Below are 20,063 nucleotides of genomic sequence, written 5' to 3'. Positions count from 1 at the left end.
ATGGGAGAGGAAGAATGGGAGAGGAATGGGAGAGGAGGAATGGGAGAGGAGGAATGGGAGAGGAGGAGGGAGAGAGGAGGAAGGAGAGAGGAGGAACGGGAGAGGAGGAACAGGAGAGGAGGAACGGTAGCGGAGGAAGGAGAGAGGAGGAATGGGAGAGGAGGAATGGGAGAGGAGGAATGGGAGAGGAGGAATGCATAGTGTTTTTTTAACTAGAGCTTCCCTGACCAGATGTGGGCCAAGAGAGTGAGGAGACGAGCAGGGTCCCACAGCGCTCACTCACAGACCACCAGTGCCGTCAGATTGATGAAGACATTGACAGTATGGTGAGGTCTCTGCTGAGAGTGAAGAAGCTCAGTGGAGAGGCTTCATGAAAGTTACTGTTGTCGGGGGTCTAGGTTAGGCCTACACAATAACACAACTATAAGAATCCTTTCAAACTTTTCATTTTGGACATCTTTAATTAACAGCTATGCCTTTATTATCGTTAACTCAAATAATTGAACTATGCAGAATCAGATACATAATATGCCCTTTACAGGACTGAGGTGGTTGTCATAGCTACAGGAAGAGGATTGAACTCTAGCTAGTGGAGTAGAAGCCCTGTTCAGTTTGTAACTCCTACAGTAAACAAGACACTCCCATAAGATCCTGTCTTAATAAGAATTAAGACTCCTGTCTTTAAGAGATAATTACATTCTTGGGACTCACCGTCAGTGATGGCCTCTCCTTTTAGACTCTTGACCCCTCCGGGCATGAGGTTCCCATCCAGGAAGAACTCAATCATCCCATCACCCGCCGTGATCACCACATGGAGCCACACGTTGTCCTCCGCAAACCTCTCTGCCGTGGTCCCGGCCACCTGGGTGTAGTTGGCCCCCAGGGCTGTGTAGTACAGCGTCACGCTCACATGAGACTCATTAGTCTGGACCTTCACCCCATAGTACAACGTTCTGTTACTGTTACCCTTAGACACGATGAAGCCGTTGGTGTCCAGCCTGGGAATCAGCCAGGCCGAGAAGGTGAAGTTAGCCAGGTTGCCAAGCCCGTCCTCTGGGCTGATGGTGCCGTAGGCCCCCTGGCGGCCCGAGAAGAGCCAGGCGTCGGTGCCTGAGTGGTGCCTCCTGGAGTTGGGCCTGAGCTCCACCTCCTTGGGGAAGAAGGCGCTGAGAAGGAGGTCCTGCATAGGAGGGAGGCCGAGAGGGAAACGGTCAGATACGATCTCCCAGGCAACCCGCACATCCCCGAAGGTGCCCTGCCGCCGCAGTATGTTGAAGGAAGTGACATCAGACATGTCCAGTTCTGACAGGACGTCCTCAGCCACTTCCTGGTCCAGGTTGTCATCAGCTATGGCGAACACTCCAAAGGGGTCATCGTTGAAGGGTATCAGGACGGATGCATTGAGGGATGTAGTAGCCAATCGGCCACCCTCGCCAGGGTAACCACCTATGAAATATCACCGGAAAGGAAATGGTTAATGCTTTAATGTCAACAATATGTGTAATGTGACACAGAGTAATTCAGGAATAACCCATACTATCCCATTTCAACTGAGAGAACATGGGTAGCAATCTCAGATGTTGATGTTCCAGTCAAGAAGATACTTCAGCTTTGTTTCCACATAACTCACCTGGAGCATACCTGCCTCATCCCTCACCTCCCCTACCTGAGATGTTGATGAGTCTGAGGACGTAGAACTCGTTGAACTCCGGGAGCTGGTCTGAGATGGCCTGCAGGACAATGGGCTTGGTCTCCTCTCCCGTGGTGAAGGTGATGGAGCCAGAGGTGTTGATGAACTCATGACCAGACTCCAGGGCTGTATCATTGGCATAAAGGCGCCAGAACACCGTCACGCTGCCAAAGTGTCCCCTGGCCCTGATAACACTAGGAGATGAAAGGACTGTATGAGGGACTGAGAGAGAAGAGTGCCACAGACACTACGGCCCCCAAGGACCCAAACTGACACAGCCCCGGATTAAATTATTACAGCAGTTGCTAGGATCATCAACTCAAGAAGTTTGGTTAGATCTAGTTCTGAGAGATTAACAGAAATGTCTAATTTCAAGTTTTTTTATACAACTAACTAACTAATACAACTGACATCGGTTCAATTATTTGAATTCCATTTTGTTTGGTTTCTCTAGAGACAAATCAGATCAAGACCAAACTGTGCGATCTAGTGGGGAGTTGCGCGCCTACTGTCCGGTCTGTGTGGGGCGTGCAGGCACGGAGAGGAAGATACAGAGAATGTGCGATTGAGAGGGATAGAGAGCAGTTGCTTCGTGAGGTATCTCTATCTGAAAATACATGATCTAAGTGATTGATAGTTGGTATTCAGCAGTCATAAAAGTATGCCTTATTTACTTTGAAGAACTACTAAAATAGTGATTTTGTCAGACAGCGTAGGCAGCAGCTCTGTAGAGATGAGATGATGACTTGGAATGAAATAATAAAGTCATCAAATAAAACTAATGTAATATACATAACAACTGAAATAAGTCATGTGATATACAAAATAACGTGAATAAATGATGGTTAATAAGTGATAAGCAGTAATGGGACTACCATCATGGGACTGTTTTATTCTGTGTTACAGCATTCAACCCACATAATGCATTTGCATTTAATGTTCTAAACTATTTTTGAAACCCGAAATCGAAAACTGTGATTTTAACAGAAACCAAACTGATCTCAAAAAACACAAATTGCTCAGCTCTAGTTAGAGCTGCTAAATTATTCCAGAGGCTGGGTAAGCATCAGTATGATGTATTAGGGCTTGGGTTCCTTACTAGAAGTTGTTGGTATTGCCCTCTTTCACAGGCGTCTCTCTCGATTCCAGGGAGAATATTCCGTTGGCCTCATCATTGGCCTCAATCACCACTGTTGCTGTGTCCGCCCCATACACAACAGCGTCACCTGTACACACACACACACACACACACACACACACACACACACACACACACACACACACACACACACACACACACACACACACACACACACACACACACACACACACACACACACACACACACACACACACACACACACACACACACACAGGTCACAATGTGAAATTACACAGTTAGTTGCTGGGTGTCAAGGTCAGATATTTTCACCCAATCGCTTTCAAAGCATGCAGTCACTGAAAACATTTACAATGCCTGTTAAAACTATGTCCCTCTGTTTTTATTAAATAACAAATTACTGAACAAGAGAGAAACATTTAATATCGTTCAAGTCAGACAAAATAATATGATGTTCTTGTTTGAACTTAACATCTTGATTTATTTTTTGGGTAAAAAAACGACATGAAAATGTCTTCTTTAAAATAACCTCTTTTAAGTCTGTCCTCAGCATGTGGTTCCGCTTTTTATAAGGAAAACAGAGAGAGACAGAGACGAGGTTGCTTTGAAATACCCACATTGTAATTGTCATGCTAAATATCATAACATAAAGGAACGAGTGTTCTCATTAACATAGCACACGGTAACCACCGCAACCCAGCAGAGAGGGTCAGGGTTCTGCATGCAGATGTCCGCCACAACAACAAAAACACAAGAGTCCTCTTATAAACTAAGGCTTGGAGTGGAGCAGAGTGAGTCAACGCGGATTTTCTATCAAAGTGGTCCATGCGTATATGCGAGTAGTGAGCTGGCTGGCTGGCTGGCTTTGTGCTGCAGCCTGCAGAGTGAGTCTGAGTTCAGTAATTAAGTTCCCCCACAGCCTTTCATCCCTGTCTGTTTCACAAAAACCTGGGATTAGGAGGGCATTTCAGAGTCAACGCTAATCAACCCAGTTCCTCACCAATGTACAGAAAGAACTGTCAAAGAGACTGGCTACTAAACATGGAAATACAGTCAACGCAATGAGGCTGGTTGATTCGTACTACAGCTGCCTCCAAAATGACTTGACCCATGTAACTTTGTGCTATTGTATTGAGAGTATAAATTAGATTGAGTAATTGTATAGAATGTAATTGAATAGAACGTTATCAAACATAAGAATGGCCAGGGGGGTTTCCTGGTCATGTGACCTGAACAGACCAGGCAACATTCTAGATTCTAGCAACTGGCTAAAACTAGGGCTCAGAGTTTTGCCTGTTCAGATCACGAGGTCAGGAGAAATATCTTGTCTGTTTCAGTGCAAAGAAAGCGTGTCAGCCTTCCACACCTGTAGTGTTGTAGAGAATGATATAGAACGGTTCTTCGGTCTCAGGTATGTCGTCCTCCTCCACGACTACATAGATGTTCTTCATCCATTGTCCCACGCCAAACACCAGCACAGTGTTGTTACTCAGCGGGGCCAAGTCACGAGGTGACGCCTCGCCATAGTCCACGCGATACATCACCGTGGCAACAAAGTCAGCCGGACCAGCCCTCAAAACGGTGAAGTTAGCCACGCCCCCCTCCTGAAGCCTGACAACCACAGGCTCTGAAGGACAGAGAGACAGAGTCTTATCTCACCTTATGTCAACTGACAAACTATGTCACTTGACATAAAAACAATGTCACTTGGCATAAAAATATGTCACTTGACATATCCACTTTATGTCTGACGATACACAGCTGAACTTGAAAAAACTCCAGTGCTTAACATACAGTATGATGCAATTACAAGAGATCCTCACCTGCAAAGTAAATCGGGTTATCGTTTTTGTTTATGTGCAAGCTGGCGTTGAGTATGTTCCCAAGTCTTGCTCCCCCTGTCGCATTAAGGAGAGTGATGGTGAAATTCTCCATTGCCTCTGGGATCTTATGGGGAAACAAGACACTGTCACTATTGTGTAGAAAAGATGGAAGATACAGTACCATCCAAATCATGAAACTCTATTGACATAAATCACACAGTATATTATGTCAAGGAGACCTGATTGTAGTAGTTGGTCAGATACCGTTGTGTTTGAGAGACAGCTTTACCTCATCAGGTACAGAGAAGAGGGTGAGGTTTTTCATATACTCCCCCTCAGCAAACACAATGTATCCCTGTACGGGACTGACGTCAGCTGACATGTGGGGCTCTAGGACCCAGGACACTGACACCTTCCCGAAATGACCCCTGTTCCTCATCACGGGATAGGCCACTGCCAAGCAGACCCACAACATAACACACTGTTCACAATACAATACACTCAATCCTATTAGTTCCTTTATCATCTCTCTACTGCATCCTCTTTTAAATAATTCAAATTACTTCAAATATGATCACAACTGTTTTCCTGTTACGTTTATTTTGTTATACTACATAGTCCTAAAGTGCTGTATAGTTGGTAGTCACTGTTCCTCCACTGCTCCATTGTACCTGAGTGAGACTGGGAGCCTTTGCTCTCGTTGATGGCCTCTGCCAGTCCAGAACGGATGAACTCGATGACCCCAAAGGGGTCGTCGTTCCTGCGCACCGTGATGTTGACCTCTCGGTGGTTGCCAAGGCGACTGGTTGGAGTGCTGTAGCTGCTGAGTACCATCGAGAATGTCTCGTCCAGCTACACACACACACACACACACACACACACACACACACACACACACACACACACACACACACACACACACACACACACACACACACACACACACACACACACACACACACTATAACAGGACTGTCACACTGTAATCTGCCCACCGTGCTCTACACTCAAACACATATACTGTAAACTATCGAAACAAAAAAAATGAATTTCAAAGGCAATTCAAGCTGGAAACTGTAAGACCAGTGACACCCTAACAGTCAGGATGAGGCGTCCATGCCATACATGATGCTATACATGATGCCATACATGATACCATACATGATGCCATTCATGATACCATACATGATGCCATACATGATACCATACATGATGCCATACATGATACCATACATGATACCATACATGATGCCATACATGATACCATACATGATACCATTCATGATACCATACATGATGCCATACATGATACCATACATGATGCCATACATGATACCATACATGATACCATACATGATGCCATACATGATGCCATACATGATGCCATACATGATACCATACATGATACCATTCATGATACCATACATGATGCCATACATGATACCATACATGATACCATACATGATACCATACATGATGCCATACATGATGCCATACATGATACCATACATGATACCATACATGATGCCATACATGATGCCATACATGATACCAAACATGATACCATACATGATACCATACATGATACCATACATGATACCATACATGATACCATACATGATGCCATACATGATGCCATACATGATACCATACATGATGCCATACATGATACCATACATGATACCATATAGGATCCCATACATGATGCCATACATGATACCATACATGATGCCATACATGATGCCATATAGGATCCCATACATGATGCCATACATGATACCATACATGATACCATACATGATGCCATACATGATACCATACATGATGCCGTACATGATACCATACATGATACCAAACATGATGCCATACATGATACCATACATGATGCCATACATGATACCGTACATGATGCCGTACATGATACCGTACATGATACCAAACATGATGCCGTACATGATACCGTACATGATGCCGTACATGATGCCGTACATGATACCATACATGATACCGTACATGATACCGTACATGATACCATACATGATGCCATACATGATACCATACATGATGCCATACATGATACCATACATGATGCCATACTTGATACCATACATGATGCCATACATGATACCATACATGATGCCATACATGATACCATACATGATACCATACATGATACCATACATGATACCATACATGATACCATACATGATACCATACATGATACCATTCATGATACCATACATGATGCCATACATGATACCATACATGATACCATACATGATGCCATACATGATACCATACATGATACCATACATGATGCCATACATGATACCATACATGATGCCATACATGATGCCATACATGATGCCATACATGATGCCATACATGATACCATACATGATGCCATACATGATGCCATACATGATGCCATACATGATGCCATACATGATACCATACATGATGCCATACATGATGCCATACATGATACCATACATGATGCCATACATGATACCATACATGATGCCATACATGATGCCATACATGATACCATACATGATGCCATACATGATGCCATACATGATACCATACATGATACCATACATGATGCCATACATGATGCCATACATGATACCATACATGATGCCATACATGATGCCATACATGATACCATACATGATACCATACATGATACCATACATGATGCCATACATGATACCATACATGATGCCATACATGATGCCATACATGATACCATACATGATGTATGGTACCATACATGATACCATACATGATGCCATACATGATACCATACATGATACCATACATGATACCATACATGATGCCATACATGATGCCATACATGATACCATACATGATGCCATACATGATACCATACATGATACCATACATGATACCATACATGATACCATACATGATACCATACATGATACCATACATGATACCATACATGATACCATACATGATGCCATACATGATACCATTCATGCCACCAGACAGCAGTGTAGCTGTACCTCGGGGACCCCGTCAGGCCGTGCCACCAGTGCTACCAGCACCTCCCTCTCCCCGGGCTTGAACTCTAGGATACCGATAGCGCCGTAGAACTCTGTGTAGCCCGAGGGAATGAGGGCGTACTGCACCAGCTGTTTGAGCAGCTGCCCCTTGGTCCGGATCACACGCAGCTCCACCGCCTCACCCTCCTACAGGGCAAAGTTCACAGAGCAGAAAAAAGGAACAAACTATGGGTCAGAAGTGTTGCTGTTTTTGATGTAGGTTAGCCATTGATTTAACCGTATTTAGAAAAAGTCTCAGAGTAGGAGTTCTGATCTAGGATCGGGTCCTGCCTCTTATTCATTATGATATAAAAGGCTAAACTGATTATAGATCAGCACTTCTACTCTGAGATGCTTTGGAGCCATGGTCTTTCGCAAAAATGACCTGGTTGGTCATTTCAACATGCAGTCCAGTGGATGAAACAGATGAGCATCAACAACCATGATATATATCTCAGTGTGTGGGTCAGACGTACGTTGATGTACCAGGGTCCTCTGGAGAAGGAGGAGAACTCAAAGACTCCACCTGGGTCGTCGTTCTCCACGATGACAATCTCTCGACGGGTGAAGCCAGGCTTCAGGATCTGGTTCTCAACGTTAGTCCTGCAACACAGAGGGGAACTCAGTGACTAGACTATGAAGGAACTCACAGGCCTCTACAGTGCATTCGGAAAGTATTCAGACCCCTCGACTTTTTGTAAAAAAACAAGACTGAAATATCACATTTACATACGTTTTCAGACCCTTTACTCAGTACTTTGTTGAAGCACCTTTGGCAGCGATTACAGCCTCGAGTCTTCTTGGGTATGACGCTACAAGCTTGGCACACCTGTATTTGGGGAGTTTTTCCCATTCTTCTCCCCAGTCTGAGGTCCTGAGCCCTCTGGAGTAGGGTTTTATTAAAGATATGTCTGTACTTTTCTCTGTTCATCTTTCCATCAATCCTGACTAGTCTCCCAGTCCCTGCCGCTGAAAAACATAATCACAGCATGATGCTGCCAACACAATGCTTCACCGTAGGGATGGTGCCAGGTTTCCTGCAGATGTGACGCTTGGCATTCAAGCCAAAGAGTTCAATCTTGGTTTCATCATACCAGAGAATCTAATTTCTCGTGGTCTGAGAGTCGTATAGGTGCCTTTTGGCAAACTCGAAGCGGGCTGTCATGTGTCTTTTACTGAGGAGTGGCTTCCATCTGGCCACTCTACCATCTAGGCCTGATTGGTGGAGTCCTGCAGAGATGGTTGTCCTCCTGGAAGATTCTCCCATCTCCACAGAGGCACTCTGGAGCTCTGTCAGAGTGACCATCGGGTTCTTGGTCACCTCCCTGACCAAGGTCCTTATACCCCGATTGCTCAGTTTGGCTGGGCAGCCAGATCTAGGAAGAGTCTTGGTGGTTCCAAACTTCTTCCATTTAAGAATGATGGAGGCCACTGTGTTCTTGGGGACCTTCAATACTGCAGACATTTTTTGGTAACCTTCCCCAGATCTGTGCTTCGACACAATCCTGTCTTCTCGGAGCTCTACAACAATTCCTTCGACCTCATGGCTTGGTTTTTGCTCTGACATGTCTGTCAACTGTGGGACCTTATATAGACTATTGTGTGCCTTTCCAAATCATGTCCAGTCAATTGAATTTACCACAGGTGGACTCCAATCAAGAGACATCTCAAGGATTATCAATGGAAACAGGATGCACCTGAGCTCAATTTTGAGTCTCATAGCAAGGGGTCTGAATATTTATGTAAATAAGGTATTTCTGTTTTTAATTTTAATATATTTGAAAAATTCTAAAAACCTGTTTTCGCTTTGTCATTATGGGGTATTGTGTGTATATTGATGAGGATTTTTTTTTAGAATAAGGCTGTAACGTAACAAAATGTGGAAAAGTCAAGTGGTCTGAATACTTTTCGAATGCACTGTATACCAGGGGCATGGGGGTTGCAGTTGACTTTTAAAACCATCAAAGAGTGTGTGTAAAACAACAAGGAGTGACAAAATAGTAGGGGACATGCACTTCAAAGCTTGCACCAGATATTGTCATCTAGTAATTCCTTGTATTGTGTCATGTTCAGTAATGACCAGAGAGGCCTGTTATTGTGACTGCTCTGAATAACATTGTCACTCAGCGGCCCCCCAAGCCTCTCTCACACAGCAGGAAGCCTGTGTGTAAAGCATTCCAAACAAACACTTGCAGGCAACGTGCAGCATGCATACAAACACTGATCTCTTTACAGGAAGAATGGTTAAATTAGGTGCAACACAAAGAAGATCCCTCCTTACTCCCCACACCCTCTCTTCCCACAACAACCACCACAACAACCCCGTCTCCCATCAACCAAAGGTCACAGAAATCTTAAAGTGCTCCCTTTTCCCCAGAGAAAGTCCTGATTCACAGCACACAAAGGGTCCAGGCTCACTCCCCTCTCCACTTACACAAAGTACACTACAAAGCGCGCAGTCTCCACTCTGCAGGATAGGGGTGGGAGGGAGGGAGAGAGAGACAAGGTCATGGATAACAGATGACAGGCAGGGATTGGGGTAAGGGAAAGGGGTAAGGGTAGGGGAAGGGATAGGGGTAGGGGTAAGGGTAGAGGTAGGGGTGAGTGTAGGGCAAAGGGCAAGGGTAGGGGTAGGGGAGGGTAGGGGTAAGGGTAAGGATAGGGGTGAGGTAGTGTAAGGGGTAAAGGTAGAGGTAGGGGTGAAGTAGGGGTAAAAGTAAGGGTAGGGGTGGGGTAGGGTAAGGGTAAGGGTAGGGTCGGGGTGAGGTAGGGTAAGGGTAAGGGTCGGGGTGAGGTAGGGTAAGGGTAGGGGTGAGGTAGGGTAAGAGTAAGGGTAGGGGTGAGGTAGGGTAAGGGTAGGGGTGAGGTAGGGTAGGGTAGGGTAAGGGTAAGGGTAGAGGTGAGGTAGGGTAAGGGTAAGGGTAGGGGTGAGGTAGGGTAAGGAGAGAGGAGGGGTGAGGTAGGGTAAGGGTAAGGGTAGGAGTGAGGTAGTGTAAGGGTAGGGGTGAGGTGAGGTGAGGTAGGGTAAGGGTAAGGGTAGGGGTGAGGTAGGGTAGGGAGAGGGGAGGGGAGGGGTGATGTAGGGTAAGGGAAAGGGTAGGGGTGAGGTAGGGTAAGGGTAAGGGTAGGGGTGAGGTAGGGTAAGGGTAAGGGTAGGGGTGAGGTAGGGTAAGGGTAAGGGTAGGGGTGAGGTAGGGTAAGGAGAGGGGAGGGTTGAGGTAGGGTAGGGGTAGGGGTGAGGTAGGGTAAGGGTAGAAGGGAGGTAGGGTAAGGGTAGGGGTGAGGTAGGGTAAGGGTAGAGGTAAGGGTAGGGGTAGGGGTGAGGTAGGGTAAGGAGAGGGGAGGTAGGGTGGGGGTAGGGGTGAGGTAGGGTAAGGGTAGAGGTAAGGGTAGGGGTAGGGGTGAGGTAGGGTAAGGGTAGGGGTAGGGGTGAGGTAGGGTAAGGGTAGAGGTAAGGGTAGGGTTAGGGGTGAGGTAGGGTAAGGGTAGGGGTAGGGGTGAGGTAGGGTAAGGGTAAGGGTAGGGGTAGGGGTGAGGTAGGGTAAGGGTAGGGGTGAGGTAGGGTAAGGGTAAGGGTAGGGTTGAGGTAGGGTAAGGGTAGGGGTAGGGGTGAGGTAGGGTAAGGGTAGAGGTAAGGGTAGGGGTAGGGGTGAGGTAGGGTAAGGGTAGGGGTAGGGGTGAGGTAGGGTAAGGGTAGAGGTAAGGGTAGGGGTAGGGGTGAGGTAGGGTAAGGGTAGGGGTAGGGGTGAGGTAGGGTAAGGGTAGAGGTAAGGGTAGGGGTAGGGGTGAGGTAGGGTAAGGGTAGGGGTAGGGGTGAGGTAGGGTAAGGGTAGAGGTAAGGGTAGGGGTAGGGGTGAGGTAGGGTAAGGGTAGGGGTAGGGGTGAGGTAGGGTAAGGGTAGAGGTAAGGGTAGGGGTAGGGGTGAGGTAGGGGTAGGGGTGAGGTAGGGTAAGGGTAGGGGAGGAGCTCTCCTTAAAAGCCCATGCCACCCTGGTCTCACTGCTCACATTAGCAATTCTTAGAATAGACTCTATTGATTCTTTGTTATAATTTTAATCACAGCCTTGTATTGTTCAGTAAATTAACTAGTGGCCAGTAATCTACTGAATCAAACCCCAGGTAGGACATATCATATGGCAATGGTGTGTGGTGTGTGGTACCTAAACAGAGCATAGTCAGACACAGGCACTTATGAAGTCACATTGCCACTGATTAACTGAATGAAAATATGTTGGCCAACCAAAGCTCCGCAGGGTTGCAGTGCAGTACCTGTCCAGGGTGAGGAGAAGGGTCTCGTTGACCTCTGGGATGTTGTCGGCCATGACGGTGACGTTGATGACCGCGTCACTCTGTCCAGTCAGGAACACCACTGAGCCGCTCAGGGGTTTCAGGTCGTCAGGGGTGACGTCAGCCTGGTTGTCTCCGATTGGTCGAAGGCTCCAGAATACCACAGCCTGTCCATCTGTCCCATCCCGCCGCAGGCTGAGGGTCACCTGTAACAGGGGGCAGAATATCTTAACCCTCAACCATCAGCAGTCATATTAGAGACAGAGACTTGAACAAACTGACTTATGACAAGAAGCAATAATCTTTCCATTTCAAAGACTGTAGCGTTTCAAAGACTTTAGCGTTATATGAGGGGAATTGCTGATTTTGCCCCAAAAATTGCCATCACAAAAGCGCAAAATCGATGCAGACAGAGGGTTACCATGTTAACTTGTGTGCCATTGATGCAGACAGAGGGTTAGCATGTTAACTTGTGTGCCATTGATGCAGACAGAGGGTTAGCATGTTAACTTGTGTGCCATTGATGCAGACAGAGGGTTAGCATGTTAACTTGTGTGCCATTGATGCAGACAGAGGGTTAGCATGTTAACTTGTGTGCCATTGATGCAGACAGAGGATTATCATGTTAACTTGTGTGCCATTGATGCAGACAGAGGGTTATCATGTTAACTTGTGTGCCATTGATGCAGACAGAGGGTTAGCATGTTAACTTGTGTGCCATTGATGCAGACAGAGGGTTAGCATGTTAACTTGTGTGCCATTGATGCAGACAGAGGGTTAGCATGTTAACTTGTGTGCCATTGATGCAGACAGAGGGTTAGCATGTTAACTTGTGTGCCATTGATGCAGACAGAGGATTATCATGTTAACTTGTGTGCCATTGATGCAGACAGAGGGTTATGATGTTAACTTGTGTGCCATTGATGCAGACAGAGGGTTAGCATGTTAACTTGTGTGCCATTGATGCAGACAGAGGGTTAGCATGTTAACTTGTGTGCCATTGATGCAGACAGAGGGTTAGCATGTTAACTTGTGTGCCATTGATGCAGACAGAGGGTTAGCATGTTAACTTGTGTGCCATTGATGCAGACAGAGGGTTAGCATGTTAACTTGTGTGCCATTGATGCAGACAGAGGGTTAGCATGTTAACTTGTGTGCCATTGATGCAGACAGAGGGTTAGCATGTTAACTTGTGTGCCATTGATGCAGACAGAGGGTTAGCATGTTAACTTGTGTGCCATTGATGCAGACAGAGGGTTAGCATGTTAACTTGTGTGCCATTGATGCAGACAGAGGTTTAGCATGTTAACTTGTGTGCCATTGATGCAGACAGAGGGTTAGCGTACCGTGCTAGTGTTGGTGTCCTCTGGCTCATACACCACCACCGTAGTGTTACTGGTAAAGCCAATCTCCCCATTTGCGATGTCAGGGGTGACTGTGAGGGTGAGGTTGACCGCCCCTCTGAAGCGAGGACTCACAGACGGGATCGGAGGGCTGATACTGACCAGGTCCACACTGTCCAGCTGAGAGAGAGACAGCAATGATCATTAAGCACAAATCTTCATCAGAAATACATGACTCAACATTAATACCAGTATGTGACATTCTGTTTTCCAAATGGAAAAGGAAACAATGTTAAAATTTCTTTCAGACATTGTGTGTGTGTGTGTGTGTGTGTGTGTGTGTGTGTGTGTGTGTGTGTGTGTGTGTGTGTGTGTGTGTGTGTGTGTGTGTGTGTGTGTGTGTGTGTGTGTGTGTGAGAGAGTGCGGGCATGCGTGTGTGAGTGCGGGCGTGTGTGTATGTGTGTGTGTGTGTGTGTGTGTGTGAGAAAGCTGTTTGGGACCCATTGAAAATGAAGGAGGTACTTCCATTTAGTGTTTGTTTTTATGTGTTGCTTGATGAGGGCTATTTGTTTGGACTGTTGGACAGATCCCCTGGCAAAGGGCCAGACCACAGTTCTCAGGTCCAAGTCACTCACACATGCAAATGAGGGACCATGTATCTGGACAAGCTTGACCAAACCAAGAACCAACCAACATTTCCCAGAGCTGGAGTAGCTGACAACTTTCCAATAGCATTAGAATACAGCAGCACACGTGAGCTAAGTTAATGTCTTCTCACATTTGAACAAAATGGATCTTCTAATCTACTGTATATGAAACCTCCCATGTAAGACTTGTGTCTCCAGCTCCCTGTGACAGTGCTTCAACGATTAGATCAGTATTTGACCAAACAGTGTTGCTGTCCGTGACAGACCGGGGCACAAAACAGCTGTATTCTTTCAAAATACTAGTCAAATATAGTTTATAAAGAGTTTCAACTAAAAATAAAAAAATGTCATTGATATTCAAAAACAAATCATATTTGGTCACACTTCATAAACAAATAAGATTTGAAGGTATTTGAACACATGCAAGTTATTTGAAAACAAAAAAAACATTTATTTGATGGGCTGTCAAATATTTGATGAAGAACCAACAACTAAATCAAATCAAATCAAATGTATTTATATAGCCCTTCTTACATCAGCTGATATCTCAAAGTCCTGTACAGAAACCCAGCCTAAAACCCCAAACAGCAAGCAATACAGGTGTAGAAGCACGGTGGCTAGGAAAAACTCCCTACAACAATGGGTTGAATTAGTCCAAAAATATGATCATAAGCACATGGTTTGGAGGGCTCCTGGATAAGAGTCTTAATATTGCCTATAATCTAGAATGAAATACATGAATCACTTCAACATTAGAGTAGACTACTTGTACAGCTTCAAAATTACTAGCAAATATATTAACGCAGACACAAAAACAGTTCAATGTTATATGTTACTGAGAAAACCAACAGTAACAAAATATGCCTAGAATGTGTTGAAAGGAAACGAAATATCCCAAAACGACCTTCTTATTAAATCAACTACAGCCAAGGTCGGTGGAAAATCATGTTAGTTTGCATTCTGGGTAAACTATCCCCTTTAAAGATGTTATAGTGTGTTTGAAACGAGAACACTTACCCTCAGACGGACAAAGCGGTTCAAAATTGTTTTAGCATCCCAACATGCTGTTTGCAAATGGCTTTGAATTTCTCTGCAGTATTTTCAGGTATCATAAAATGAATTGCCGTTTTCAACCTTTTCAGTGGTTGAAAAAGACACAGTAGTTGCACCTTATTTAAACTTCTCTGTACAAAATAGCACTGGTTAAGTGGTTTGACTTGATTATGTACACCTGGGGAAATGGACATTCAGGAGAATCGACATTTACAGAATGTTCAAATGTAAATGTTTTGTGTAGATCAAATATGACTGTCAGATAGATTGAATAGAATAGGAGATGGTGTGTGCTCTAGTCATTCTATTTCTATCTTCAACAAGCAGTACCAGATGCAGTTCTAACATGCAGTTCTATGCATAGTCACTTTACCCCTACCTACATGTCAGTGATGTAAAATACTTAAGTAAAAATACTTGAAAGTACTACTTAAGTAGTTTTTTGGGGGTATCTGTACTTTACTTTACTATTTATATTTTTGACAACGTTATACTTTTACTTCACTACATTCCTAAAGAAAATTATGTACTTTTTACTCCATACATTTCCCATGAGAGACAAAATTACTCGTTAGCAGGACAGGAAAATGGTCTAATTCACACAATTATCAGGAGAACATCACTGGTCGTTCCTACTGCAGACACTAAATACATGCTTTATGTCTGAGGGTTGCAGTGTGCCCCTGGCTATCCGTAAAATATTTAAAAAACAAGAAAATGGTGCCGTCTGGTTTGCCTAATACAAGGAATTTGAAATGATTTATACTTTTACTTTTGATACTTATTTTGATGCATATTTCAAACCAAATACTTTTAGACTTTTACTGAAGTAGAATTTTACTGGGTGACTTTCACTTTTACTTGAGTCATTTTCTATTAAGGTATCTTTACTTTTATGCAAGTATGACAATTGGGTACTTTTTCCACCACTGCTACATGTACATATTACCTCAATTACCTCGACTAACCTGTACCCCCGCACATTGACTCGGTACCGGTACCCCTGTATATAGCCTCCACATTGACTCGGTACCGGTACCCCCTGTATATAGCCTCCACATTGACTCTGTACCGGTACCCCCTGTATATAGCCTCCACATTGACTCGGTACCGGTACCCCCTGTATATAGCCTCCACATTGACTCGGTACCGGTACCCCCTGTATATAGCCTCCACATTGACTCGGTACCGGTACCCCCTGTATATAGCCTCCACATTGACTCGGTACCGGTACCCCATGTATATAGCCTCCACCATGACTCGGTACCGGTACCCCCTGTATATAGACTCGTTATTGTTATTCTATGTGTTACTTTTTTAACTTTTAACTTTCGTTTATTTTGTAAATATTAAAACTGCATTGTTGGTTAAGGGCTTGTAAGTAAGCATTTCACGGTGAGGTCTACACTTGTTGAATTCGGCGCATGTGACAAATACAATTTGATTTGATTTGAGATACAGCTTTGCCATTAGTTGAAGGCAGCCAATCTCATAGTTTCTGAAAAGTCGTCACTTCCTGACATCTGTATTCAAATAGCTGTATTAATCTCCAAAGTAACTATTTGTGCCCTGATGAAAAAATTACTTTTCACAAAGAATAGTTAAAACTATAGTTATCCTAGGTCTGATCTGTGACCTCTCACCCCACCTGGATAAGGAAGTGGGCTCCGTTTTGCAGGAAGGCGTCGTTGCGGATAGGCAGGGTGAGTCTGGCCTGGTCCTGGCCCTGAGAGAACAGCACGGTACTAGAGCGGCTAGCGTTCAGCACCCTGTCCCGGGCCAGCCCAGGGTCCACGGGCCCAGCAGGGATGTAGAGGGCGGTGAGGGACAGGGCCACCTCCCCCAGGGTACCCCCCTCCCGCAGAAAGCTGAGGGACAGGAAGCGGCTGTCGGGTCGACTCTGGATGGTCTGGGTCTTCTCGGGGTGGAAGAGGAACAGGCCGTACACATCATCACTGTCCTGGATGTAAAACACCATCTGTGGAAGGAGGGAGGAGAGGAAGGAGGGAAGAGAGGAAGGAGGGAGGAGAGGAGAGGAAAGAGGGAGGAGAGGAAGGAGTGAGGAGAGGAAGGAGAGAAGAGGAGAGGAAGGAGAGGAAGGCGAGGAGAGGAAGGAGAGGAGAGGAAGGAGAGGAAGGTGAGGAGAGGAAGGAGAGGAGAGGAGAGGAAGGAGAGGAAGGCGAGGAGAGGAAGGAGAGGAGAGGAAGGAGAGGAAGGTGAGGAGAGGAAGGAGAGGAGAGGAGAGGAAGGAGTGAGGAGAGGAAGGAGGGAGGAGAGGAAGGAGAGGAGGAGAAACATCAGACTTCGTGTCATCAAAAGGAGCCCTGGGATAATTTTAGAGATGCATCCTCTTTAATTAAATGGGCTGAAATAGTTTTCATTAGCTTTTTTACTAGGACATACTGTAGTCATTTGTCCAGGACTGTGTTGCAGCATTTAGAACTGTGTGCTAAATCATTTATATCAACTTGACACATACAGTGATTAACTACAAGATTTTCCTTCTAATGCTTACAAGCACTTCTGAATGAATTCCCTAAACACATACGGACAGCAGATACCACACGCTGAGAGTCCAATCACTGTGTGTGTGTGTGTGTGTGTGTGTGTCTGTGTATGTGTGTTCTAATGCATTAAACATAAACAAGGTTTAGATGTAGCCATTCCTTTCACACATAGCTAAGATGAGAAGCTGTGACAAAGACATTGCAGTGCCACACACACACACACACACACACACACACACACACACACACACACACACACACACACACACACACACACACACACACACACACACACACACACACACACACACACACAGATACACACACACAGACACACACACGCACACACACACACACATAGAGAGAGAGAGAGGGAGACACACACACACACACAGACACACATACACCCCCCCCCCCCACACACACACACTAACACACACACCCACACACCCATAAACACACACACACACACCCACTCACACACACCCATAAACACACACACACACACCCATAAACACACACACACACACCCATAAACACACACACACCCACACACTCACAGGCGTGCACACACAAATGACCACATCCTTCAGAGGGTAGGGGACGGCTCTGCAGATGTGTTTTCCACAAGAGCCGCCCTCCACCGCAACCCTCCCCAGCAGGGCATGGGTAGTAGACCTGCTCCCTCTTTCTCCCTCCCTCCCTCCTTCCCTCTCTGTCTCTCTCTCTCTCTCAGTCAGCCACTGCCCTGTGCTAGACATGGCACTAAGCTCCCAGACCAGCAACTTTCTCAAACTATCTATCTGGTATGGCAAATAAACAAAAAAGCCAACACAGAGCTCCACAAAACACCAGCATCATGACAGAACGGAACATAAAATCTGATTAAGAAATACTAGAAAAACCTTTGGATGTATACAAAACAAATCCTCAAACTCTAGTATTAGAAGAGAAACTGAAATGATAGAACCATACTGTTGGACAATCAATCAATCAAAAGCAGTAGAATCCTAATCTATAGTTGTATTGTGATTGGCCAGGCCAGACTGACCTCCATAGGCTCGTCCACCTCGGCCCCTCCCTGCACAGTGTCCGGCAGCAGTCGGAGGACGAAGGCCTCGGCCTCCTCTGGAAGCTTGTCCGCTGTGATGTTCAACAGCAGGGCCGTACTCATCTGACCCGCCCTGAACCGCAACATGCCCCTTTCTGGGCTCAGGTCATCTGACACGGGCGAGCGGTCACTGGAGTTCCGACTGATGGTCCAGTTGACGGAGACGTCGCCATAGTTCCCACCGTTCCTCACAACGGAGATACCGTCAAATCTTTTGGAATGAGAGGGGGTGGGGTTGTGAGAATAGCACAGACAGAAACACTTGAGTGTCAATGTGTTTGGAAACTATTATGTAAAAATGGCATTGTACATGTTTTTCCATGCATGTAAAATAAAATGGGATAATTGTGTGAAACACTTCAACCTGATCCAATGACATTCTCCTCCTGACTGTAGTTCAACCCACCTGTCCGTCACATCCTCGTTGATACTGATTGGCTGAATGAGAGGGCTGCTGCTGATTGACAGGACCCCGTGTGGCTTGTCATTGGGTTCGATGGTGACCAGGATGGCTTTGGGAGGGATCAGCACGGCATCTCCTCTCACAGTCTCCTCCAGCAGCTCCACTTGGAACGACTCTGCGATCTCCGGCACCTTGTCATCGTTGACTCTGAAGAGCAGTTGCACCTCGTAAACCCGCGGGGGAAACGTCACCCTGTGCACCGTCTGCAGGTCCACAAAATCCACTGTCGGTGTGGCGCTGCCCGCCCCTTCGCCACTGACGACCACGTAGTCTACAGAGACCTCCGTGTCGTCGGAGCCCACCAGACGGCCGTGGTCAGCCAGGCTGCCGCGGGTCACGGTCAGGGAGATGACCCCGGCGTTCTCGGCCACGGCCACCAGGGACAGGGAGAAGCGCAATGGGCTGTCGTTACGACGGATCTTCAGCTCCACGCTGCTGCCGTTGGGGTTGAGGAGTGCCCCGCCCGCCACGCCCGTCAGCTTTACTGTGAACACCTCGTCATCCTCAGGGATCTGAGAGAGATGACAGGGAAAAAAAGGTTTAGTGATGTGTTACCATATAGAAATATATACAGTAAATAGATGTTATCTCAATGGTTTAGTAACTCCTGGTTTACTTAGCCAGCAAAAGAAAGCTTCAGATGATCCATGTGTTTGATGTGGAGCTGTCTGGTGAAAGGTGTGATAACATGTAAAAGGAGGAAATAGGACAGGGTACCTGGTCATCCTGGATGAGGATGCTGAAGACCACCATAGCCCATCCAGGTGGGATGGTGATGTTCCCCCGGTCTGGACTGAGGTCCTCCAGGGCAGAGTTAGGGCCTCCAGAGATCTGCCCGTGTACAAACCACAACATAATGCCATAATGACAGTTCTGGAATAAGTTTACCTGAAAGGTGTGTGTGTGTGTGTGTGTGTGTGTGTGTGTGTGTGTGTGTGTGTGTGTGT

The 20,063-nt window shown here is 45.8% G+C and overlaps 1 protein-coding gene across 5 annotated transcripts in view; it reads right to left on the bottom strand.

The window, feature by feature from the left end:
• Positions 1 to 20,063, bottom strand: part of LOC139577229 (adhesion G-protein coupled receptor V1-like) — a 264,000-nt gene that overhangs the window by 200,964 nt on the left and 42,973 nt on the right. For all 5 annotated transcript variants that reach the window (XR_011675237.1, XR_011675236.1, XM_071404191.1 and 2 more), the window contains exons 6-20: positions 19,834 to 19,947; positions 19,060 to 19,628; positions 18,594 to 18,864; positions 16,684 to 17,013; positions 13,338 to 13,514; positions 11,974 to 12,197; positions 8,181 to 8,307; positions 7,666 to 7,851; positions 5,305 to 5,485; positions 4,923 to 5,086; positions 4,634 to 4,757; positions 4,177 to 4,437; positions 2,790 to 2,916; positions 1,667 to 1,884; positions 712 to 1,446 (exon numbers count right to left, since the gene is read on the bottom strand). Coding sequence is in view for 3 of the 5 variants with exons in the window: in XM_071404191.1 (XP_071260292.1) it covers positions 712 to 1,446; positions 1,667 to 1,884; positions 2,790 to 2,916; positions 4,177 to 4,437; positions 4,634 to 4,757; positions 4,923 to 5,086; positions 5,305 to 5,485; positions 7,666 to 7,851; positions 8,181 to 8,307; positions 11,974 to 12,197; positions 13,338 to 13,514; positions 16,684 to 17,013; positions 18,594 to 18,864; positions 19,060 to 19,628; positions 19,834 to 19,947 (3,808 nt within the window). In the remaining 2 variants the exon portion in view is untranslated. The remainder of the gene's footprint in view (positions 1 to 711; positions 1,447 to 1,666; positions 1,885 to 2,789; positions 2,917 to 4,176; positions 4,438 to 4,633; positions 4,758 to 4,922; positions 5,087 to 5,304; positions 5,486 to 7,665; positions 7,852 to 8,180; positions 8,308 to 11,973; positions 12,198 to 13,337; positions 13,515 to 16,683; positions 17,014 to 18,593; positions 18,865 to 19,059; positions 19,629 to 19,833; positions 19,948 to 20,063) is intronic.

The sequence above is a fragment of the Salvelinus alpinus genome, chromosome 5, assembly GCF_045679555.1.
Source record: "Salvelinus alpinus chromosome 5, SLU_Salpinus.1, whole genome shotgun sequence".
NCBI classification, from domain to species: domain Eukaryota; kingdom Metazoa; phylum Chordata; class Actinopteri; order Salmoniformes; family Salmonidae; genus Salvelinus; species Salvelinus alpinus.
This window is presented reverse-complemented; position numbering and strand designations above follow the sequence as displayed.